Source organism: Melopsittacus undulatus, chromosome 5 (genome assembly GCF_012275295.1).
Source record: "Melopsittacus undulatus isolate bMelUnd1 chromosome 5, bMelUnd1.mat.Z, whole genome shotgun sequence".
Taxonomy (NCBI): domain Eukaryota; kingdom Metazoa; phylum Chordata; class Aves; order Psittaciformes; family Psittaculidae; genus Melopsittacus; species Melopsittacus undulatus.
Window position 1 is genome coordinate 58,140,202 of NC_047531.1, and position 25,328 is coordinate 58,165,529.

General features: G+C 43.8%; 1 protein-coding gene across 1 annotated transcript in view; it reads right to left on the bottom strand.

Moving 5' to 3' along the window:
- Positions 1–152: 152 nt before the first annotated feature.
- The window catches only part of UTP20 (UTP20 small subunit processome component), a 61,863-nt gene continuing 36,687 nt past the window's right edge, over positions 153–25,328 (bottom strand). The window contains exons 34-62 of the mRNA XM_005144347.2: positions 24,828–24,878; positions 24,581–24,733; positions 23,893–24,048; positions 23,362–23,502; positions 22,301–22,438; positions 20,910–21,049; positions 20,312–20,391; positions 19,777–20,057; positions 19,148–19,287; positions 18,511–18,667; positions 17,628–17,726; positions 16,870–17,037; positions 16,038–16,204; positions 14,984–15,125; positions 14,567–14,683; positions 13,622–13,792; positions 12,700–12,828; positions 12,133–12,243; positions 10,873–10,952; positions 10,132–10,201; positions 8,910–9,092; positions 7,794–7,925; positions 6,233–6,365; positions 4,877–5,076; positions 4,571–4,642; positions 2,929–3,186; positions 2,119–2,245; positions 861–1,006; positions 153–551 (exon numbers count right to left, since the gene is read on the bottom strand). Coding sequence (XP_005144404.2) covers positions 396–551; positions 861–1,006; positions 2,119–2,245; positions 2,929–3,186; positions 4,571–4,642; positions 4,877–5,076; positions 6,233–6,365; positions 7,794–7,925; positions 8,910–9,092; positions 10,132–10,201; positions 10,873–10,952; positions 12,133–12,243; positions 12,700–12,828; positions 13,622–13,792; positions 14,567–14,683; positions 14,984–15,125; positions 16,038–16,204; positions 16,870–17,037; positions 17,628–17,726; positions 18,511–18,667; positions 19,148–19,287; positions 19,777–20,057; positions 20,312–20,391; positions 20,910–21,049; positions 22,301–22,438; positions 23,362–23,502; positions 23,893–24,048; positions 24,581–24,733; positions 24,828–24,878 — 4,098 coding nt within the window. The 3' untranslated portion in view covers positions 153–395. The remainder of the gene's footprint in view (positions 552–860; positions 1,007–2,118; positions 2,246–2,928; positions 3,187–4,570; positions 4,643–4,876; positions 5,077–6,232; positions 6,366–7,793; positions 7,926–8,909; positions 9,093–10,131; positions 10,202–10,872; positions 10,953–12,132; positions 12,244–12,699; positions 12,829–13,621; positions 13,793–14,566; positions 14,684–14,983; positions 15,126–16,037; positions 16,205–16,869; positions 17,038–17,627; positions 17,727–18,510; positions 18,668–19,147; positions 19,288–19,776; positions 20,058–20,311; positions 20,392–20,909; positions 21,050–22,300; positions 22,439–23,361; positions 23,503–23,892; positions 24,049–24,580; positions 24,734–24,827; positions 24,879–25,328) is intronic.

Below are 25,328 nucleotides of genomic sequence, written 5' to 3' on the forward strand. Positions count from 1 at the left end.
TATTCCTTTACTCTAAGCTTAGCCAGAAATGACAGTGCAGTTGCTCAGAACAGCTGCAGAAGCGAAGACAAATCAGTATCAGGAGGCATCTGCTTTCTCCTCAGGAGTGTGGATGTTCACAGGCATGAACAGTCATCACATCAACCTCTCCCTTAAAAAGGAAGTAAAATTTAATATAAAAGATAATGGCTGTTTGTCCATTCAACTGTACATGCTCTGGTAAATATACAGGCTTGAAAAAATTGTAAAGCTTTTACTTTAGATCCTAGATGAAAAGAGGACATGGAAAAATACTAATAAATACAATTAAAATATGGAAATACTTTTTTAACAGTAATTAGTTCTTTAGCTTGAGATCACTTTATAAATTAATCCTCCAGGAAAGAAAAGCCTCTTCATTCCACCATTGCTAAATCTTTTAGTGCATGACTTCGAGCTCTCTTGGCCTTGTAAGTAGGGCGCAGGGATTCTATTTTTCTCTTCCGGGTTTCTGCTTTATTCTTATGTCTCTTCAGCTTCCTCCGTGCAGCAATGTCAGGGTTTGCTACAGTCTAGTGAAAAACAACACAGTTGTTACTTATAACTAAACAAACAACTGTCCCTGTAGACATCAGGTACTTCCTAAGAAACTAGTCACTGCTAAGACAATACATGGGTTTTCTTAGGCTTTGCTAATTCTGAGGGTGTTCTGGCAGCTTTGCCCAAGTTCATCACTGCTCTTCAGGTAAGTGGGAAAGCACAGCACTGCCATCAACCAGAACCTGCCCAGGAGGTTCTCAAACTCATCTTTCTGGTCAGCTCCCAAGCCTTCAGAGAAACCCTAATGCTTTTAGCCAGAAGATGATAAAGTGGAATCTTACCTGCAAAGCCCTCTGCTTTTTTCTCATGGCTCTTTTCTGATTGGCCTGTTTCTGCACAGAAGAAAAGGCAAGTGAAAAAGCCTCCAGTCCCACCAGCTTCTTGAGCAGTTCTACGATTTCTTGGGAAAGGTTCTTCAGTGTTGGATCTAATAAAACAAAATTATCTTGCTTAATCTTTTCAGCAAGGAACAAAAGCCAAACAGTAAGGATTCCTCTTTATTTAAGGATGACTGCGCTGATTCATTTTGCCCAAGTAGACTGTAGAGATGAGAGCAAAGGCTGTTGTGCAATCTGCTGGTTCTTCAGCAGCTTTCTTGAGTACCACAAGTGGCACTTCACACAGGCAAACAAAAAACAATGCTTCTGCGAAGCAAAAGGGTTTGGGTTTGATTTTTCAGAAGGATAATGGTATCCCAGAGGTTATTAGAAGTGGTTTGCTTATACAGCCATCAGGGCTCTTGGAATAATCTCTGTTAGAAACAGAGGTGGTTCCAGCCTTGTCAGTCAGCAGGAGAGAGTGACCTGGGCTCATTCAGGAGGAAGGGAGATGTTTGTGGGCAGCTCGATGGGTGTTACACCTGCCTGCACACACCATGTGTTGTAGCAGCTCTCGTTCCCTACCTGCAGAGGTCACGCTCTTTCAGTCACTGCACACATGCCACACACTGAAGATCATTTTCTCTGTGTCAAAAGGGGGAGCTTGGGGAAAACATCAAGCAACCACTAACAACCTGCAATTCCAACTTGTACAGTCCCAGTCACTACAGTAACCCCAGGTGCCATAAAACACACCCTGTTTTACATTGCAGCTGAAGCATGCTTCTAACCACATGGCATGGATCTTCAGCCGCAAGCATCACAGCACATCTAACATGGCAATTAAAAAAAACACTCAGCAACAGCCTTGTTCTGGCTTCCTTAAGAGCCACACTGTTCCTCTCCTCAGCAAGGGCTCAATTCATCTTGCCACCATGAGTCTACCCTCAAGTACTACACTTTTTCTACTACATAACATGCCCAAGCTGTATCCACTCGCATGCAGGAGCCTGCCTAATCTTCTTCCAGGCTTTCTTAACACATACATTTTTGTTTCACCCCTCCTTTCCTGATATTCTGGTTAGTCTGCAAGTAGGTGAAGTTCACTGATGATGATATCTGTGCCCCAACAGACAAAAGGAATGAGATGCGGTGTTCATTTCAAGGCACAGCTTTGACATACTTTCCTCTTTGCCAAGTCTTTGCGAGGGAAATCGCTTACCTTGCTCTGCATAGGTGCTGTTCAGCTCCCGGTACAGAGGGGTCAGAATTGTTGGAAGGTAGGGCATGATCCTGTCTTTTCCCAGATCCACTGAGATTGCTCCCAGGAACTTAAAGATGCAGCTTCTCTGAAAATGAGTGTGTGGGACATGAAGTAAGGAAGGCTGGAAGGAAACTGCTTAACTGAACTGCCAGAAGAAAGCTACATGTCACTGCTCAATGTACAAGGCATTTTCTCAGACACCTGAGTCAGAAACTTACTGCCGTTACAGTCATTAGATGAGACACAGTCCCATAGGATCTGTAAACATGGGAGCTGTGACTCCACTGGACTGACAGCTGTTAACACTTCAACAGCAGGCTTGCTCTTGCTGCGTTGTACTGAGGCAGCTGAAGACATGAAAGTTCAACCTAACTACACCATGGGGAACCACAGTTTTTCTGATGCTCTCCTGCACCCTCTCCTTCTTCCGAGCAAGTAACTGCATTGCCATTCCCTGCCTGCATAAACCTAGCACTCTTGGGCTCTCAAAGGCAGTGCGCTGCCCCCTTCAGCCTGGTGCCTTTGGGTTTATCACTCTTCCACCACCCCACAGAAGGCTGGAAGCATCAGCAAGGAGCAGCAGACTGACACAGGCCTTTCTGTAGAATCCTGAACTGAAACATGGTGTTTGGCACCTACTAATCCTCGCTTCAGAACCAGCTCCCAGCAGCCCCTGTAGCTGGTCTCCAGGGAGAGAAGAGCCAGTGCAGCACTCTCCTGTGGAAGTGCCTGCCACATCAACAGCAGTTGGTCTAACCCTGCTCTTACCTTTAAAGGGACCTTAGGAGAATATGCTGCTTCTCGCTTTGCCATGAGAGAGAGCTTCTTCATTAACCACAGCAGTGTGGCTGGCTGGCCTTTGTCTTCTTTTTCTTCTTCCCCTTGAGCAGAAATGTCTTTCTCATCTTCTGAGGCCTCCTGCTCTACCACTTCACAGCCAAGGTCTCCTTTGACCTCTTTACATTCTTCTGAAGGAGGGGCTAGCAAGTAAAGAACTTTGGCCACAAAAAGCAAATTCTTTATAACCTGAAGTGTGAAAGCAGAGTAGTCAGTCACTGCAGGTTCCTGCACTGTCAGCACCAGGTGTCCTGGTTTTATCTGGGATGGAGTTAATTTTCTTCCTAGTAGCTGGTTCAGTGCTGTGTTTTGGCTTTAGTCTGAGAACAATGCTGATAACAACACTGATGTTTTAGCTGTTGCTCAGTAACACTTACTCTGATCAAGGGCCTTTCAGTCTCTTGTGCTCTGGCAGTGAGCAGGGGCACAAGAAGCCGGCAGGGAGAAGACAATACACGTGACCCAAACTAGCTGAAGGGGTCTTCCATACCACAGCACGTCATGCCCAATATAGCTGGCAGGAGTTGGCTGGGAGGGACCAGTTACTGCTTGGGTCAGACTGGGCATGGGTCAGCTGGTGGTGAGCAATTGTATTGTGCATCTCTTGTACTCACTGGTTTGGGGTTTTATTTTCCCCTTTTAGTTTTATATTTTCTCCCCTTGTTATTTCCATCATCATCATCATCAGTAGTAGTAGTAGTTTTGTATTATACTTCAGTTATTAGACTGTACTTATCTCAATGTTTACATTCTTCTGATTCTCCTCCCCATCCTGCCCAGGCAGAGGGTGAGCAAACGGCTGTGTGGTGCTGAGTTACTAGCTGGGTTTAAACCATGACACCAGGGTACATAAGAGCCAAGGCTAGATCTGAAAGAGAAACCTGCCAACCCAGGAGGCTGTAAGAGCTTCCCCCACTGCCATATTTGACAGAGCATACTGCTCTTAACAGGAAGGCACACCTCAATACCCTCCTACAGTTTGGAAGTCTTTCCCCGTGAGCTACTGTGCCTGTTGGGCTCCAGCACTCCCTGATGCAGGACTGCTTATCTTTGTCTTTTCCATGTCTGGCAGCCCCCACCTCTTCAAAGATTTCTAACCAGGTTTACAGTGGAGACAGACCATCAAGCAATGGTATAAAGCTAGACTACAAGCTCCCAGCAAAGACAGAGCTCCAGAGCAGCTGCATGGAGCCAGCACCTGAGACCTGAGTCTCTACTCCAGAATGTGGCTGTCCAACCCACTTCCACCTGGGCTGCAGAGCCACTCTCCCTGACAGAAGGGACCCCAGTAATGATAAGGCCCTGCATGGTGCCTCCCCTTCTGTCCCTGCCATCCTCTCAGCCCTTCCCCTCTCAGCAAGCAGACACCACAAGGGAGACTTTGCTGGACCCCTGAGACACAGACCTGCTCAGATGCCCTCAGCACAGAGCAGCAGGCCCTGAACTGTGCATGTGTCCTGAGCTACCACCAGCCACAACGCTGCTGTCCTGACTAGAATGTTAGACCCCCTTGTTCATGGGCAAGGGCCTGTGCTGTGCCTTCCTGCAGCCCCAAGCCCACTCCTGCTCTTACCTGCTCTCCCAGAGACAGGTCCAGGAACTTGGACTGTAGCTGATGGCAGAATGCAAATGTGAGTTCCTTCATCTGGAGACAGGAAAAAGGAGAAGGAAGTTACTCCATGAAAGGGAGCCAGTGGAAGAAACTCAAAGCAAAGTTTTGCAGTCACCAAAGGCAGTTCCCTGGGGATGCCTCCTCTGTGATCAAAATTAGGCAGCAGGCAAGCAACCAAAAGAGGTGCGCATGCCAAACTGTAGCACTATTTTAATGTCCCAGCCAGGGAATGGGCAGGGAGGGAAGGAGTAACACAGACATCATTACCTTCTTGTCCAATTCAGCACTCAAGAAGGCTGTTGATGCAGACAGCTCCACTGACATTTTTTTCCTCTTGCCTGCCTTTCTTTCCCTCCACTTGTTGACAAGATCTTCTGGCTTGTAAGATGCAAACAATAAGCCAAAGATCTCAGTAGCTGTCAGCCAGACCCAGCTGTGAGGATACCACAGGTGAGACTGCACATGACCTGGGGAAAGAAAATCTCTTTCAGCACATCACCAGTGAGAGCATAAAAATAACCAGGTCCCTCAAGAATTACCACAGCACACATACTACAGTAAAAAGGGGAAGGAAATGAGCAGTGCACATCTGTTCAGAACATACTCATAAAGAAGACTTCATAGCAACTCTATCCAGCCAAAGCAGAGTGGCTAAAAGCTACAGGTAACCAAACGTTCCCACAGTGACCAGGCATTCTTGAATGCATGCACAGCACATCCGAACATCCAAAGATAGGGCCATTGCTGGAAAGTACTGGCAACTGGGCAGGAAAAAGGCATGGCACAGAAAGACACTTCTTGTGATCCTGGCTGCCAAGTCCTGTGTCTGCAGCAACTGTTGCCCTCTCACATGATGTCTGGGGACTGGTTGCTGTGAGACTGAGTTGGCCCTGCTGCAGATGGTCAGATCAAACCCCTGGACAGAGACTGTGGGTCCCCCCAGAGAAAAGATGGAGTTTCCTTCTTATCTTGCCTCTGCCCAAGCTGCACATCACCAAGCAATCCAGGATTTACGAGGGTTATCTCCTGTCTCACTAAAGGCACCTGGCAGGCTCAACTCTTTGAAGACATTAACCAGCCAGATCCAGGCCACTTAATAGCAGCAAACGAAGCAATTACAAACAAGGCAACAAAATGCCAATAAGCCAGTCTGACATTGTGGTTTCACTAAGAGGGAAAGTGCTTGAATCAGAACAACCTCCAGGCTTTAACATTCTGGCAGACACATAGCATTCACTGCACTACTAGCATGTATCATCGCCTGCTGGCTGGTATGCACGATCTCATCAAGAAAATCCCATCTTCCCAGGAGAACGGAATGTTTTCATCCAAGAGGATGTAATTATGGTCAAACATGTAGCAGTTTGCACCTATTTGCTCTTGAGATGACAGAAAATACTTCCCAGCAACTGAGACAGAAGGTGTCTTGTTTTCATCAACCATGTAACCTTTTCCATTAAGATCTTCTCTTTCACTGCCCAGTAACTGCTGTGTATTAGCACTGTGCAGCACACAGTCCTTGTAGGACGAAGTCCAGGTTTTTTTGTATCAGGGTGTGAAAAAGCCACATATCACACAAAGAATCTTCTTTATAACACAGCCATAATAATTCTTGATACTTACCCCAGATATTGCTCAGAACTTCACTGTTCTTGGTTAAGTGAATCAAGTTGCATTCTGTGATTAGCTTTGTTACCAGCACAAGAAAGCTGAATAGCAGCCTATCTGCAGCTTTCTCCTCCTCCTCTTCAGTTATCTAATAAAATCAGCAAATCGAAAAAGATGCTTATGAGAACCAGAAGACAGTGCTTACTTACCCTACTAGATACATTTCAGATCAACCCTGCAAACAGAAGACTGACTTGTACACAGTTCCCAAAATAAACAGAAGAGAAGCAGCTCCAGAAAAGCATTTCTTCTGGAGACTGAACCTCTGCAGGAGATTGTTACCAGAATCATTCTTCTTGTTTTTTATATAGATGCTGCTGTAACAAACTGTTCCATTTCTAAATGCAAGCAATTATGTACTTTGTGTATCATTTACATCTATACACTTGATTCTCATTACTAGAGCCAAGCTGAGCACAGATTTGCCTATGTCACCTGGGAAGCCCCAGACTGTTATGACAACACTGTGTGCACTGTGATTTACTCAATCGCCACCAGGTCCTCCCTCACCCTGTCTGCAATTACCTGCTGGCTTGACGGAACTGGTCAGTGCTTTACCCACATGTCTGAGCACAGGGGATGATTACACTGCATTTCTCCTCACTGCAGTTATTTTATTTTCATCCCTTGTCAACTTAGACACCACGAGGTTCTTCTCTGTTGTTCAGTGTGTTTGTTGCCCTTACACATTAGTAACATACAAGGCCACTCCCCAAGTGCAGCACTGGGATCCCTTTGGGATTGCCACAAGCCAAGCAAACCTGAGGAAGCTTTGTTATAGCCAGTTAATCATGTGCACTAAAAACATTTTCCATAAAACAAAACCGTGGTCTGAAGTACAGGAAGGGAACTCCTTTGAAAGTTAAAGCTGTAGATAACACTGAACAAAGCAGACAGTCACAAGCAATGCACTCCTGACCTTCCACACTTACACAAATCAAATGCTGTCAGTGTGATCATCTGCCTGTTATCCAGCTAAGTGGATTGTAACCCATCCCGATGTACCTGTGCACCTTGCTGTTCTTTCTGATGGTGGTTTTTGTAACTACATTTTAAATACCAAATAGAAGTCCCTCTTCTGCCACATCAGGAAAGACCAGAAGCAGGGAAAACTACCTCAACACATGATGCTACATGCTGTCAACCCACCGAGTCATAGTAAAAACCAAAAGCCTAAGACTTGAGGGTTATGTCAAAAACTGTTCCTCTCCACAGTGACCTAATAGAGGGTGGGGTAAGGAGCAACGTATCTGCTGGTTACACAGGATGGGTGTAGGCTCAGGCCAGGTGGCTTTGCAAAGTTCCTTTGCCCCTTGTGTTGTGACCCATGCCATGAAATCTGGGCTTACAGACAGAAAAAACACAGTTCAAGATCAGTGAAGTCCTCTTCAGATCAGACGAGTGTGTTTCACTTCCTAAACCCAAACAGCGGGGCCAACTGTTAAATCTCTTCCTCCCTTTTTCCCACTTTCGTGGCTGTCTTTCCCCAAGACTCACACATGGGAAGGGTACTTACATCTTCAAATTTAACTGGGTTGATTTCTTTTTCAATCAAGCTAAGGACAGCTTCCAGGCGCCGTTCAAACATTACTCCATTCACTTCAACAAACAAACCGCATGCCTGGGCAGCCAACCTCCTGTGGGAGCTCTGCCAAGAGAAAGAGCAACAGCCCTTGTTACTTCTTGATACTAAATCCTGCAGCTCCCCTGTGCAGGAGCTGGCAGCAACCTTTACTTTTTTTTTGCCTGTAGCAACAGCATCTTGAGAGAATCTGGTTTTCAGAGTACTACTGAAAAAGGAGTTGCTGCCAGGGAACTTGTGTGCTATCCCTCATAGCACACCCTAAAACTGAATGACAAAAGGCTTTTTCCATCCCAGTTGCCAGCTGCAAAGCTTTGAGAGCTACTTTGCACCCTCTGATTCTTCACAATGCCACAGGTGTCTCACAGCTATAAACCAGAACTGAACATATTAAAGGTGAATGGATGAAGTGTTGCACAACACTTACTCCACTACTGCAGAGGGACAGAACACGAGTCCACTCTGAGAATAACTAAACACCCAGACCAAATGGGAGATCTGTAAAGACCAGGTTTGCCACCTTCTGGCTGCTGGTGACAGAATGAAGCAAGTCTGAGCTCAAAAGAGCACAAAAAGCCAATTACTGGGATCAGAAGAGCATTAAGGAACTCTCAAACCTTTACCCTAAGCTAAGACTACACCTGGTGAAACACCGAACCCAAAACAGGAACTGCTGGAAAGCAGCACAGTGCAGCTGGGAAGTCTGTAGGGTGACTTACAGCACCAGCAGTTCCCTGCATCTGTGTAGCTTTATGAAGCTGTATAATTTTTACTTACTTACTAGCATAAGTCTTATATAGGTCTTACTATATAAGTAAGACCTTACATACTTAAGTACATACATACATAAGTAAGGCCTTATATAGGTCTTACTAGCAAGACCTATGGCACTATGCACAGCTTGAAAGAGCTTTTATTCTAAGCTGAGTCTTTCCTAGAACTACAACATCAGGCACAACAGCCCACCAATCCACCTGACCTGGTACAAGCGATCTCTCACTTGAATTAAGCTTAGTCAGTCCCCAAACAGAGTTCAGACCCAAAGAATACCTTCTTGCTCTGAAACCACTCTGAGACCAGCGAAAACATCAGATCTTGTTTTTCCTTGCTTATCTTGCTCAGGAGAGATTTACACGTCAAAGCTGCCATCTTTTTGCATTTGGCAGAGTCATCATTTATCATCATCATACAAAGAGAGAGAAAAAACAGCCCGCAGTATTTGTGGAGGAGATCCTAGAAAGAAACAACCATTTGTCAACCTTGGATCCCAAAGGAGCTTCTGGCATTTAAAGGAGAAAAGAGGGTATTTGTTGCACCACACACAGCAACAACGTCAGCCCTGAGTGGGGTCCACAACCAAGGCAGAGGAACTTAAAGGATGGGATGATCCAGTTGTTGGAGCGCACAGGGAGTATATACAGCCCAGCCCTGCTGAGACTCTCAGTTGCTAACACATCCCTGAGACAGCAAAGTTAAGTGTCAAAACTGAAGGGTATTTTTGTGCCTAGCTCTCACTGAAGCATTCCCTCAGCATGACAGCAATCAGCCCAAAGGTCCTTCTCTCAGAGATAGCAGCAATTTGCTACTTGACAGAGTTGCCAAGGAACCAAGTTGAGACACTAAATCTAATCAAATGGTGGTGAAGCACAGCTTACTATGCAGAATTTCTCTTCCTTCCTCCCACATTCTTGTTTGATTGCACTTCTCTCAGTCTCCTGAAAGCACAGTCAAGCTCCAGCTGAAGAGCTTCAAGGCACTTTAGCAGTTTGCATATGTTAACCTGCACAGATCATGGTTATTTTAAAGCCTTCTTTTTGATCTGCCTCACTGAGAAGCCCCCCTCTCACCAGTTCGGCCAACAAACAGATACAGTACACCACATACCAATCACATACCAGTTCAACCATCTCGCACCAGTGCTGAAACCCCACACAATGAGGAAACTCTAGACTTTGTATTCATGTCCCACTTCCTAAACTGGTTGTGTCTCTTACTGGCATAAATCACCACCAAGTTTATCCAAACACCAGCTGACTGAGCTTTATTTTAATTGCAGACTGAGCACATTAGATAAAGAAGAACTGCAGACTTCCCAGCATGTCATATCTCTTTTGGAGCAAAGCCAGGCTCCTTAGAGATAAGTGAGCATTCTGCCTGTGATAAGAGATTGCTGGAACTACCAAGTGCTTCCAAAATAAACTGTTCTGAAAACACTCTTACTGAAAGCTGCAGTAACTGCTTGATGCTTGGAACACTGAGAGGTGCTTGTTACCTTTGGGAATGTGTCCAGGAGGTATGCAATCATCTCCAGTGCAGATTCCCTTCCAGTTTCATATTCGTACCTATGAGGAAACAATTAATGGTTAGGGCTGGGTTAATACTCTATAAAGTTGCTAACAATTTACAAGAATGGCCTATGCCAGAAACACATACTGACAGGGATCTTTCTGTAACAGCTGCCAGACCTGGTCTGGTACTTAGGAGGAGAGAAGCAACAGGCCCAGCAGCCCCATCACTCAAGAGAATGGTCACAGGGAGACAAACAGGCCAAAAAGGGCTCCAGCTACCTTGAACCAGCACAGCTGCACTGTGCTATGCTGCTGGGGAACATGGTCAGCTACTGTCACCGTGAGCAAGGGAGAGGTTATGCTCAGGTGGAGGTTTCAGGCACACTGCTCCTGCTGAACTGGCGCAGTTGATCTCAGCTGTGCCTGCAACTGTAGTTAAGACCACTGCCATGAGACAGCCATCAAATAAGTGCATTCCATTATTCTTTCTGGACTTTCCAGTTCACCTGGTTCACAACCAGTGGAACTGGTTGACCACTAAGCAAACAACAGAACCGTTGCTTTCAAAGAATAACAAAACCAGCTGTGAAATAGGGAAAAGCACTTCCTTTACCAAACAACCTGACTTTGCCTCCTCAACAGCCCTTTGGCACACCTAGTGGCCACTAAGGTTATATATAAGGAACTAGGATCTGTTCTGACAGATGTCAGGACTATAAACTCACTCCAGTTGTGCGAGTATGAAATCCAGATTGGGTTTCAGCTTGTCACCAAGGGGGTAGTCCAGAATATATTTTAAGTAAATCTGGAAAGAAAAAACAACACCACAGAGAGGAGTTACAAGAAACATTCACAAAAGCTTGTAAAAAGGTTATGAAAAAAATTCAGTCATGGAGCAACAAGTTTATGAGAATCATCCCTTTTATCCTGCTCCTATTACACAAGGGGCCAACAACTGCTTCCAAGCTCTGTGTTCAGAACAGAACCTGCAGGTGTTTGACATCTGCCAGATCAGTCTTTAGAGTATTACTGTGATTTGCACAGGCTTCTGTTAAGAGAGATTCTGCATCCTTCAGAATTCATCCTGTAACTATGGAAATGCTCTATTTGGTTAAACACTGCTCCTGTTGCATGTGTATCCTAATGCCTGAAATGAAGCAACCAATTCTTCCCTTTTGATTGCTTTTAGCTTGGAAAGAGATGTAGTAGGAATGAATCATGGATTTGTGGCAAATTCTCTTCTGCTGGGATCCAGAAAAGGGCATGGCTCATCATTACATGGGCCTAAAAGCTTCTGAAGGAGGTACAATGTTACTGTTGCTGAGCAGGCTCTTGCCCTGTACTCGGCACTGGTGAGGCTGCACCTTGAATACTGTGTTTGATCTTGAGCCCCTCACTACCAGAAAGACATTGAGGTGCTGGAGCACTTCCTGAGAAGGGCAACAGAGCTGGTGAAGGGTCTGGAACACAAGTCCTGTGAGGAATGGCTGTGGGGACTGGTGGTGTTTAGCCTGGAGAAAAGGAGGCTCAGGGGAGACTTTGTTGCTCTGCACAACTAACTGAAAGGAGGTTGTAGTGAGGTGGGTGTTGTTCTTTCCTCCCAAGTAACAAGCAACAGAGCAAGAGGAAATGGCCTCAAGTTGTGCCAGGACAAGTTTAGACTGGATATTAGGAAACATTCATTCACAGAAAGGGTTACCAAGCATTGGAACAAGATGCCCAGGGAAGTTGTTGTCATTCCTAGAGATATTTAAAGGATGTATAGATACAGTGCTATAGGCAAGCAGTCTGTGATTCTGCTATGCACCGGTCACAAGAACTAAAGACGGTCAGGTAACAGGGGAAATAAGGATTAGTAAGAAGGGAAAATGGAGTTAGTGGTTCAGCAGGGTTAGGGCACGTGTCTGTTAGATCTGGGATGGACACTAAGCCCTCTAGCCTGTTAGACAGCTGCAAAGGAAGTAAGATGACTCCATTCTACCAACCTGTCTGCACTGGACTCGCACTGGCTCACTCTGACCAGTGATGGCCAGCTGGGCAACTTTCTTCAGCACATCATCGATTTCAGGCACAATCAGCTTCCTGGATAAAATAGCCTAGAAATGTGAAAGCACAGTTGGAGCCATGTAATTCTTCTTGCACAGCATGAGATATGGTACTATAAACTGGGACTATGTCAGGTAGTACATTAACACTGACTTTTTCACACCTTCAAACACAGCCAGAGCAACTTAAAAAGATGTCTTTCAAATCCACATCTATTTCTGTTTCTTTTGGATGACACAGAACACTCAGTCTAATGATCACAGATGTTGACTCTTCAGTAAAAATGAACTTAGATCCAAATGGATCCTCTTCTGCATGTGTATAAAATAGCCTCCCAAAGAATTTTAGAGTGACAAGTTAAACAGGAAAGCTTTGCTGCTTGCTCCTGCTCCCCGTAACAGAGAACCTTAACAGGATTCTATGGCCTGTTCCTGACATGAGGTAAGAGGGAGAATCCTGACATTCCAGTGGTTCACAGAACCCATACACATGCTGCACAGAATTACCTTGAGAAGGCCAAAGGCAGTGGCTTGGCGTGATGAATCATAAATGTCTTCTTCAGCAAAGCCAAGCAACACTTGGAGCTGTTTGCTTGTTATCTGACTCTTTGCGTTCTTCACAAGTATTGTTACACACTACAGAATCAAATTGTACATTGTCAATACACATGCAGTGCCATAAAGTACAAGCCTACCTCAAAGCCTGACTTTGTTTGTATCACTTAAGCTTGAAAAGACAAACTGCTGCGCTGAAACATGCAGCTAACACTGTTCTCATCACATCTTCCTTTTGGCTGGCAATTCTGAGACAAAAACTGAATGCAAGCCAATACACAAATTCAGACTTGTCCTTGAAACAACTGCGGATGCTCACAGACATGAGCCATGATGCAGGAAAACAGGAAGAGGAAAAATTCTTCTGGCACTGGCATTCAGCATGAATTACTGTAACTTTCCCATATGATCATGAAGGTGTAATTAATTTAGCAAAGCATTTAGAAGATATCTACAGGAAGACACTGCACACTGTAAGTGTGGCTATTACTGCTAATAATTGCCCCCTTCCCTTGTCCCACTTCAGTTGCCAGGGCTTACTCCAATGAATCATGTTAAAAGCAAGCTATTCCAGTACAATACTGACACCTCTCAAAAGACAGGGTGGTAACAAGATACTATTATAAAAGAAGAAAGAAGGCAAATATGCTTTTACAAAAACACTTCTTCAGATCCAAGCTGTGCATTTTTGGGGGATAACTTTGTTTAAGTCTGCACTTGGGAAAGAATCAGCAAGGCCTCTCTTCCCCTGCTATCTTGTGATCTCCAGACTACCTCCTCCAGGGACAGCTGCAGGAGGGATCTGTAGTTGGAAGACTCTCATTCTACAAAGTTAATCCTAAATTAGGAAAGAGCAGAGCTGGGTCTGACTTACTTTGAAACAGCTCACAACCAGGTGAAAATTCTGGCCTTTGGCTATTCCTGTCTTGGCAAATTCTTTCAGCAAGAGGAAAAGCTGCTTGATCAGTGGCTCCAGATTTGTACTGATAGAAGGCAAAGGGAACTTCAAAATCCATACCAAGCACTGCAGAGCCCCAGTTATCACCTGTAAGAAAGAACCAAAGGACAGCACATGTGTACAATGACAGTGAATGAACACTTTTCTCATTCTGTTACAGACAGGGCAGGCTATCTGCAACTCTGGTAAAAGGCAATTAGCTAACAAGATCAACCTCTTTCAAACCATTTGTATGCAATACAAAAAGTTGCTGAGTTCTAAAAGCACTATCTACCACTTCTTAATTCTCTAATTTTGATTTTACTAGGTAAAGACATTAACACTATGCTGATGGCAGCCACTCTTTCTGAAGTGGAGGTGCCTTCAAGGCACAGAAGTTGCTCCGCCAAAAACCCAGGTCACCTGAATTCTCTGCTCCAGGTATCTGATAGCATATGAGGCATGCCTTCCATTCCCAAAAAACTCAAGATTTAACAGATCCCCTCCTAGGCTCTCCCTCAAGCCTAAACCTGACCAACAAGGAGGCTGCTTATGGTGCTGAGAATAAAGACACAGTTGTGACAACACTGCTTGCAGCAGCCACAGGACCTCATGAACCTCCTTCACAAACTGTATGAAGTCTGCAACTGATCCATACTTGAATCTGCAGCACTAGGGACACACCATTCAGTCCTCCATCAGCAACAATCCTTCCTCCCCTTTGGAATAATATGTCCTCAAACAACTTAATCTGCACATCTATGAAACAAGCTTTGAAAACTGTATGGTTTTCTCTTGCAGATCAACTGCAAGATGACATCTGTGGGCAGGACCTTTCTTAGTATAATAGACAGAATAGCAAATTTCAGCTCAGAACTGTACCTTGACATCCATAGATTTCAGGCAGTCTAGAAGCAGCAGAACAAAAGGGTCTAACATTTCCAAAGCATGCTCCTCAGAAGAATTTACTTTGGACCTCTTCAGGCTCATGTGCAGGAGCTGACATATGAAACACAGGATATTCATCTCAAAGTCAGCCTGGGACTCAAATAAGTCAAGTAAGGTTCCACATAGTTTCAGGTTATAGTAGAATTAATACCCTGTCGATACCATTCTACTATCTGCAACAAGCTGAGCACTTTTTATAGCTCTCTAAGAGGCAGCACCTGAGTGACCACATCCAAAACAAAGTTAAGGCTAGTGGCTGTGTTGTTAGGACAATATAGCCACACCACCTTCCTTTGAATGCTCTTAACAACAATTCTGACCACAAAGCTTTCTATCGGAGGAGATCCTTACCCGAAGTCCTGAATCAACCAAGATATACGTGTTAGTCCTGCTGCTGACACGTGCTTTCTGCCCCCCTCTCGTAGGAGTGGGCTGGAGCAGCAGGCAGCTCTCGGGTTGCAGCCGAGGATCTGGAGGAGGGGCAGCTTGTTTTCTGGAAAGGAGAATATTCAGATTTCAACCCTCTACACAACAAACTTCTGTTGGGAGTGAAGAGAGCTGGACTGCACTCAGCTGCTACCCACACAGCAAGCAAAAGGAGGTTACAGCCAGAACACACTGAAATAAAACAAACTTGAGAGCTGCATGACAGATGGGACTCTCAGACTTGAGAACAGTATCACTATTACGAAGACAACACTGATTTGCATATGTCCCCACTTTTTTTTGCCTTAGTGAACTGAACAGCTTTGGTAGTTCCTTCAAGCAAATGCACCTCCTGCCATTGCCCACTGCACTTCATTTGCTGATATTTACTTCAGTTTCTGATGGGCTTACAAAAAATCCAAGGAGTCTGCAAACAGCTGTCAGATCACAGAGCAAGCTGGCCTACATAACACAGGAAATGCAAGGCATCCAGATCCAGCTCTGAGCAGTGACACCACCAGACAGAGAGGAAATCCAGTGGTTCTCCTTGACTTCTCCACCAGCAAAGTGATCAAGTGACAGCCCACAGTTCTTTTCGTTCTTGACTCCATGAAAATATCCAGGATCCCAAACGCCTCTTACAAGGCTGTTTGTAGCTCACTTCTAAACACTGACCCTTGTCCCTTCATCCAAACACCCGAATGCATATATGGGCTTACCAGATGGTGAAAAAGCCTTGCTGAAGGCCCTGAACACTTGCAGGAACACACTTTTATGAGTTTAGCAAGTGATAACTTCCATTTCCAAGCTTTCTTCTTGCCCTCTGACTGCCTAAATAATTCACTTACATTAAAAACAGAAGACAAATGAAAGCAAGGAAACTCTCACACATTTGATTGGCTGGATTTGAGAGCTGCTATTTCTGGAGGCAAACCTCCCAGTTGATAAGAGACCACCCAGATAATATCCTGGAACTCACTTGGCCTTCTCAGTGAGCAGAGGCAAGTTTTCACTGATGAGACCATGACTGAGCAGGAGAAGGGACTCTGCGTTCATGTCTGTATTGAAAATCAGCCCTTGCATGATGTGACGCAGCGCCTCATGCACCTTCCGGACTATCTTCAAGCTTGTGGTGCTTTCCAGAATCTGAAAAGGCACAATAATGAGAGTCAGGAGGGCAACATGAGGGCAGTGGTTTGTGATCTGTATTCAAAAATCATGGGAAAAGCCAGAACAATTTGTCTCTCATCACATGCTGTCCTAAGTCCCCAGCTCTCTATATGAACAGCATTCCCTCATCTCAGTTCTATCCCAGCATGTCTCCCTTTCTCTTCAGCCTCTTCTCAGCCTTCAGCCAGTTTACCTATGGCCACCAGGACATTCCAGAGCTCATAAGCAAACCACTGGATTCCATTTTTCTGCGAGCTTTCACTCTGCTCAAGAAAACTCAACTCTGAAAAGCAATTACTGCACATGGACAGACTCTGAATACGTTTTGGTGACATTTCCTTCAAGATCAAACCAGAGAGCAGCCCTGCAGGACTTTGGAGCTCCAGAGGTAGTAAGAGCTGGCAGAAGGAGAGGGCATGGAGAACTCATACTGGAATGTTTCCTTAGCAGGGGTTGAAAGCTTCCCAGAATGCCATTTTCGTTTTATGACCTGGGTGCCTACTGCTTTCCAAAAGAAAAATGGGAACTTAGATTATATAGGTAATTTCACAGCAGCCACCTGGAGGCTTTAGAGTTTCTTTTAGACCATATAGAATCTAGGGTGCTCAGAGCTAAGAAAGACTCTGGCTGACTTTTCTTACCTCTTTCAGTGGCAGAATAAGTTTTGTCATCTGGCCCTTTCCTATGAACTTTCCAAGGATTTCATAGGAATCGTAACTCTTGTTCTTCCGTGCTTCCATTACCTTGGAGACAATTCCCTTCACTTCCTTCTCTTCAGCTACATTCCCAAACAACTCTTGGTTGAAAATCTTTGGAAAACAGGCAAGAGAAGTGAATGAGAGGAGCAGAAAAGCAAAGCCAGATTCTCCAATAGCAACAGAACACCATGATTTTTCCTCACTAACAGAGAAAAATAATTCTCCAGGTTTCCCACAAATCATGTCTAGGTTTCTTTTGTCAACATAAAACACCCCAGTTCAAGCACACCAGATAAGAATGCTTACCTGTGGTGGCGTGATACAAGGAGGTCTGACTGCAGTCAAACCAAACCATCTAAATACACCTCATATGGGTTGTCATCTGAGCTCCTGGGCCCCATCAACCACATTGACTGTCTTTGACAAGTCTGTTGACTTCCTCAGCCATTTAGAGTACAGGGAAACATAGCCAGATACCTTAATCTTGAACCCATTCCCTCCCAGGATGCAGGGCTCAGGATACAGCCCCAAATATACTTAGCATCTCTACAAGGGGTCTGCTCATGCCTCTTTCTTTGCCGCACACACACTATAACGCCCTGTTTGCTGCCAAGTCTGAGAAAATCTACGCAAAGCCTTCTCCCAGAACGTGCCCGAGGCACTCCATGATGCTGTTTCCTTCAATCTTGAATAGTTTTTACCTCAATCAGGATATCTAAGCAGGGGTCCAAATCACCAGCACTGAGCCTGGTAGTAAGGCCCTTCAGTAACAGGTTCACAGTGAAAGTCAACACGTGGAGCTAGAGAAAAAAAGAACAGATCATGCTTCCAAACCCATGCACAGAACTCTAATAATACTGGATGGGGAAAAATATCATTATCAGAGACATCACAGCTCACCCACTGCACTTGAGCTGTCATAGGAAAAAGAAGTCACTGGGAGGACAATCCATATACTGGCAGCAGGAAAAGGACACCTGCCCCTTCACAGGCAGAAGGGTTGGAATCTCCTCTTTCCCCAGTGCTCTTAGTGATATTTTTAGGTTGGGCTAATCAGCACTTTCACTGTTATAGCAGCCAGAATCTCACACTGTTCCACTGTGGTAATTCACATAGAAAATTACTCTTACCTCCAACCACTGTGGAAAGAGGAAATATGAATTAATCGAGCCTTGGCTCTTGATCTCAGAAGCAAGACTTCAATTAGCATCACCACATACTGTCTGTGCAGTCTCTGTGGCAACTCACCTCAGATGATGCTTAGTGCCAATGACCTTACTGGAAAGACTTCTACTAATTCTTATGGGAATTAGAAAGTCATCCTTCACCTCCATACCTAAACTCTTCATTGCAAAAAAATGGAGATCTTAACTTCTTCTCAGCTTAGACTCCGAGTTCTGTGGGTACAAACCCTCATCTGCCACTTGACATTACAAAGACATCAGTAGGCACTACCAATAGTGTTTTGTCATATTATAGCAAGCTATTCTACCAGTGCAAAATAGTTTAAGTAGCACTTTGGATTCTCCTCCTAACATAAAAAAAACCCTGCAGAGAGCAGAAGAGGAAAAATGTCACCATTACCTGGTATCCATGGACAAGAGTGGACTGCATCTCTTTTAAGATGTACAGAAGGTACTGCACTCCCAGCACTTCCATGATTTTAGTGAGGGTGTTACGGGCAATGTCCCGGATTTCTTGAAATCTGTTCCTCAGAAACGTGCAGACTTTCAGCAGGATGCTGGAAACAGATAGACAGCTTAGCTCACCCCCAAAGAGAGTGAAACTAATTACACTGCTAGCTAAGGAAGCTGCTTTTCAGGGCTCTTCCACAACCTGAGCTATACCCAAAGGCAGCCTTGCAGAAAGGCCTTACAGTCATGCACACACTTACTGTCCTTCAAGACATATCATTTTACTAATTGTCGTTTCTTTCTGTACATTATTCTTTCCTCAGCTCTGCCACCCCTACCTCTGCACCTGGCTTCACACCTCTGCTCTTATTTAAGGATTTATCAAGTTCCTTTCAAACTTAAGTTTTACAGAAGTCAAATGCTGAGACAGGAGAAAACCAGGAAACCAAGTTTCCAAGATAAGTATTTAAGGATTGTTAGAACGCTCCTCTTGGCTTTAACTTTGCACTTAAAGACAGCTTGAGAAAGGTGCCTGCAGTCACTCCCAGAGCAACTAACAGCATTCACGTTACTCCAAAGGGATTTACCTTGGCAGGTTGGCTTCCATCACTTCTTTGGGAAGACACTGCATCATCCTGACCATTGCAAAAGCTAATGGAATACGAACTACCTCATCATCATTCACAACGTTGGATTTCACAAGTTTGTGTTCCTCATCTCTTTTAACCTTTTTAAGAGAGCAAGACACAATGCACTTTTAATATATATAAACAAATCTGTCTTTTTCTCAACAAACTCTATATGAGGCCAACAAGGCAAGCTCCTACCCTAGGCTGAATACGGAAAAAACCCAGACAGCTAAAGGACAGGTGAGATGAATCCCTGTGTTTTCAATACAGAAGCTCAGTTGGGTGCCAGCAAGTGACTGAAAACTTTTCAATAAGCTGCAAAAATGGACTTGTTTCACTTGTGTGGTTAAAGCCAGTTCTCAGCAGGAAAGTAAAGACACCACACTCACATTGTCCAGAGGGTGTGTGCCAATACCCATGGCACAACAAAGCAGATGAAGCCTTTTTGTGCTTTCAGGTGGTTTCTCTCCAGTTTGTGTCTACTTTTTTTCACATGCTGCATTTACACTAGCTCTGAATTAGCACCCCAACCTTTATAGCTTACAGGCACAGCCTGTAAAGCACCTTTCCAAACACCAGCTCCTCACCTTTGCAACAATACACCTGTGCAATTTAGGCAAGATGTTGACCGTAACTGTATCTTGAATGTGTTTGATCAGACACTCCAGCTCCTCTTTATTTCGGGGTAAGAAAGAAACAGGTTTGGTCACTTGCTCAGCATCTTCAGATGTCTCAGCTCCTTGCTCAGGTTCTGCTGGCTGCTCAGGGAAATTCTTGCCTTCCATTTCCTCAACCACCTCTTCCCCTTCACTGTGCTCCAGCTCCATGGCTTCAGCTTCCACTGCTGGCTCAAGGTCCATGGCAGCAGCTTCTGTCAAGTAATTGCCAAAAGCATAGGTAAACACAGGAGGCCAAAAAATCTAGCCCTTATAAGAGGCTCTTGTGATAGCTTTGTCCTTGACAAAGCTGCTACTTAGCATCAGTGACAGTAAACAATCAGAGTTGTTTTACTGGGTACAAAAGCTCTGGCATACTGGTTTCTGATAATCACACATCAGTGCTAGGCTGATCTGGTGCACATTGAGCAGTTAGTGTTTCTATAATCAGGAGCAGAAAGCTCACCTTCATTGTCAATGGTCACCAGCTGTTTTTCAAGTGTTTCATAGTCAAAGTGAAAGGCTTCCAGCACTGTCTCTAACAAGCTGTGGAAGGAAAACATGAAGATATATCAACCCTCTACTCAAAAAGGAGAGGCTGCATACACCAACACACATAAAAATCTAAACAATGCTTTTTGGAACACTTCAGACTCAGTGACACTGCAGTGTAAGGAGGTTTATCCTGAAATAACAACCTGGGAAATAAATACTGGTTGCTTTTCAGATGCATCCTGTGACCTAACTCATTGTGAAACCTCACAGACAGTGGTACTGTAGCACTGGACGTGTACCACAGAGCAGGGACAGCCTGACAGAAGCAGAGGCTGCTAATGCTGACACGCACTCAGTGAGACACAGCATGATAAAGTAATGGCCTGTTAATCCTTCATAGTTCCAGACTGCAAGACCATGCCCACTTTCACTTGCCCATGCTCACCTCAAAGTCAGCAATCTCTCATTTCAGGGAAGAGGCTAAAATGCACATTAGGCTTCTTAAGATATTGAATTTTCCCTTAGCAGTCTTTGGAGAAACTTAGAGCAGCATTTCTCACAGTACCTACCTGACTCCCAGCTTTGGACTGATCTGTCCTGTCTGCAGGACATGGATGAAATGCTTTAAGTGGTACAAGTACGCTGACCATGAGAGATGGTGGCAGACAGCTCCAACAACTTCAACCGAGGCTGTTACCATATTTTCATGCTGCCCAAAAGATAGAAATTGACTTGCTGTTAACATTCATGAGGAGCATGTCTCTAAACCATACTTTACTCAGAAAAACAAGATCCAGACATAATGTCTGTCTAGTAGAGATGTTTGGAATTCAGCTCTTTTAGATCTCCTGACCACCAGGTAAACCAAACCAAACCCAAACTTAAAAAGTCACAGCTCTACAAGCAGATCTCCAGATCCATGTCCTCCAAGTATTTCTGCATGTATTTAACTTTTCTCACGTAACTACATCTATGGGATCACTTGTGTGAAGAACTAAAAACCAGTCAAGATATCTAACCGCAGACACATGGGACATTGCTGGGCTACGCTGGTCAACTAGAAATGCACATCATTTACTCACTTCTGATGTGAAATAAAATGTGTTTGTTCCTTCACCAAGGTTTCAATCAATACATTTTACCTCTCATTGGTCAAAGAGCAACTGCAGTCACTTTACTGTTGGGCACAGCCTGTATGGCTGCAGGTGCTGGATCCTGTGTTTTGTTTCTGCTTCAGAAGAATATTTCTTACAGTAACAGAATTAGACATTTGCTTGGTCTGACATAAGCAGCTCTGCTGTTCTCTTTGATAGTGTGCAGGGAACTATAGAAGTGTGAAACCTTGCTTTTCTGAGTCACAAGTAGAAAATACAGCCATATTGACATTACCAGTAATTTCACTATATATATTCAATAAATGTATGGAAAGTGACTGCAAAATGTCACCCTTCAAACTTTACAAAACTGCTAACGATTTCAGAAGTTCCCCTATAACTCCAGAGAAAACAATATTTATTTCCACCTCAATTACTAGGCACAGCCCATGTTGCCTAATGCATACATTCTGCTGCCAAACAGTAACTAATCTCACAACTGAACAGGAAGAGAGAAGTTTGGAGACAGAGGGAAAAAAATAATAACCTGGTTATAAAAAAATGTGAACAAATATAACCCCAGGTAAAAAACTCAGAACAAAATAACAAAAAAAGCCCCAAATCCCCAAACAGTTACAGAGATCCACCTTTAAGAAACAGGACAGGTTTAGCAGATACAGGAATGGGCCCAGACTGCATCTGCAGCTTGCAAACCCTCTTTCTGTCACCAAAAGCAACGGAAAGCTCTTGTCTGAAAGGGGAACACTCACTCTACAAACCTATCAGCCTTTTAAAGTCTTTTGAGGAGAATGGTATACAAGAAAGATGACAATACTCAAATGGATGCATTCAATTTAAAAGCCTACCTTAAGCATTTTTTCATTAAAAATGGCAGTAGTCGCATAAGGCATAATGTAGTTCTGCAGGGATTTAGAAGATAGCACAAGCTTTTTTTCCATGAGGTGCTTTGCCAGTTTCCTCAGAGCTCGTGCCCTCCTGTGGATCTGAGTCAAACATGAGAGACAGTGAATGAGGTGGGGCTTTAGTCAGACAACATGAGGAAACACATACATTCAGCAGTTCTGAAAATGCCTCTAGTTTAAATAATTACATAAACATATTATGGTCATTTCCAAGGAAAGACAACTCCCTTTTCCTTCAGTCTCTGGCCTTTCACTAGCCTTTTGCCTCAAAAAATATTCCAACTCAATGTGATATTTCATGGTCAATTCACAATCATAAGACTGCCTTCTTCAGGTATCAGACAAGGGAGGCAACTGATAAAAAATGAGAAGGCCTAATAAAACTACAAGGAAAATGATTAGACTCTACATGTAACTACAGATGTAACAAAGGTTCTCTCTCATTGTGTCTCTGAAAGCAGGAGAAATGCTGTGTTTTCATACTGCAAGACAAAAAAAAAGGAGATCAGGCTTTGTGCAACATTTAAATTACAAAGGTCTATGAATGAAAAAGGGCTGCTGACCCTCCAGACAGAGGGCAGCTGAGAACAGGCGAGGAAGAAAAAACCAAAAAGACCTGTTCCCTGCCTATGTCAGAGGGATCCTCAGGACAGTTACTGACTGTGGGCTTGGTCACACAGGTTGTAAAGTGGAGTTGCCTGCTCAGGATCATGTACAATCATCTAAAATGAAAACAGTTCTTTTAGCTAAATTAGGAAGAGGTAAAGAAAAATGCTCCTAAATCATAAAATCAAGAATTCCTTAGATAAATAGGAATTTGACTCATAACCACCCTTGTGATGATGGCCACATCCCTTTTTTTAAAAAACAATATCTAATGACCACTGGTTCAATTTCTCTGTAAAGACAAGGCACAAATGCTTTGGAAAACACTACCCCACAGTAAAATACTTTTGCTTTGGCAGAGGGGGAAGATGCACTAGGGAATGCCTATTGCCTTTTACCTGCATGTGTTTCATGTTCTCGAAGAAGTCCATGTCAGGATCATGGCAGTTGGTCAACTGGACCAAATCCCGGAATTCAGGATTTGCTGGGAATGTTTGAATGAGGCAGGAAAGCAATGATGTGTAGTCTTGCTGGATGCTCTGCAAATCACAAGCAGCAAATGGTTAAGTACCCTTTGAAGAGGTTGCTACACACTGCTCAGAGCACAGCTGTCATTTGCAAGTGGCTTAGGCCAACAAGTCCTATTCTTTGGTAACAGCAAATACACCCATATTTTAGACTGCACGTAAATTCAAGCCTCCCCTGCAAAGAATGAGCTACAACTAAGAAAAGCTGAACAATGGCAAAGAAATACCAGACAGCTGAGTTCTATAACTTTTTAGATTTTTATAAGATTTCAAACAAAGGGTGAGTTCAGAGCAGGTAGCTGTACTTCTTATCCCAGCAAGGGATTAATCTGTAGAATGTCTCATATATCCTGGTGTCCTGAAAACAGTTGGGAGATGCGTAATCAGATAGCACTGCCTTACCTCAGTCTTACTCTTCAGACCCCTTCTCACAGACTCCAGCAGAGTATGCTGGATTAGCTCCTTGTAGTCATCATCTGTGTGGTCGATTTCTGCCAGTCGGTGGATAAAACTTGTCAAGCAAAGGCTTGCATTGTCACTAAGAGCCATATCCCCTAGCTGAATGGATGAAGAAATTGCAGCACATGAGTATCGATATGACATCTTTTTCTCCCCGAAAGACTGGACTGAACAGTATCACTGGACACAACCCAACAAGGCCTATAGCAACCCAGTAACTCTTGACCTTTTCCTATAGAAGTTCTAGCCCTGAACTAATGCCCATCCTTCCAAACAGAAAAAATCCTTTTAGATTTACCAGCAGGCCCACACACCCAGAACATGCCACAACAAAGAGAAAAGCAGCCTTTAAAGATTGCAATATGCCTTTTATACAGTACAAATTGATCAAACAGTTCAAGGGTTCACCGAGAGAAAGGTGCACTGCACTGCGAGCCTTCTTGCTGCACTGTATTCACCCCTCTAGACACACAGATGAAAACACAAGCAGAAAAACCTTAAAAACAGGTGTTCGTAAGAAGAATCAAATGTGCTCCATGAATGTTAAAAATTAGCCAACAGAAATAATTTGGAAATTAGATTCACCATGGACACATGGTGCACAAAGCAACAGAAGGAAAATTCAGCCAACCTGGATGGTATAGAAGCAGTTGTGCAGAACAGGGATGAGGAAGTCAATATCCACTTTCTGCATTTCCTTGATGCGGGCTGTGATTGACTGGAATGCTGACAGACGTACATCAAAGTCGATATCATCAAGATGTCGCTGATCAAAGGCATTCAGCTATGGGAGAGCAACAAATTTTTCACGAAGGTAGCCAAAAAACATGACAACATAACGTCGGGGAAAAAAGGGAACAAATAAACTTGTTACATACCTTAACAACATCAGTAATGTACTTCAGTTCACTGTCCAAATCAGATAAAGTCTAGAAAGAAATATAAAAGATAATAGTTTAACAGCTATAGTTGTTAAAATTTTGGAGAACTCAAGATCTGACCACTCAAGACAAAAAAATAAAGCAACAACATAAATCTTTCTCCTTTTAGAAGCTTACTAACAGTTACTCTTCCATAACTTGGAAGATGTGTGTTTTAAGATTGTACATTTTTAAGTATCTACAGAGTGTTTCCTAAGTTTTCCTGCTAAATAACAAGTTAGATAAGTCACTTCACAAGTACAATACAGCCTGACTGCTACAAATCTGTGAGAGAAGAATACAAATAAAAATCACCTTCAGGATGCTGAAATCCACTCTTCTTTCATAAAATACAACATTTTTTTACAGAGGAATTGTGCTTTATTTCGCTTCTCTTACACAAAAGAACCCTGGTGATGCTCACCTCAAGCAGGCTTAAGCCAGAACTTACACATCAAT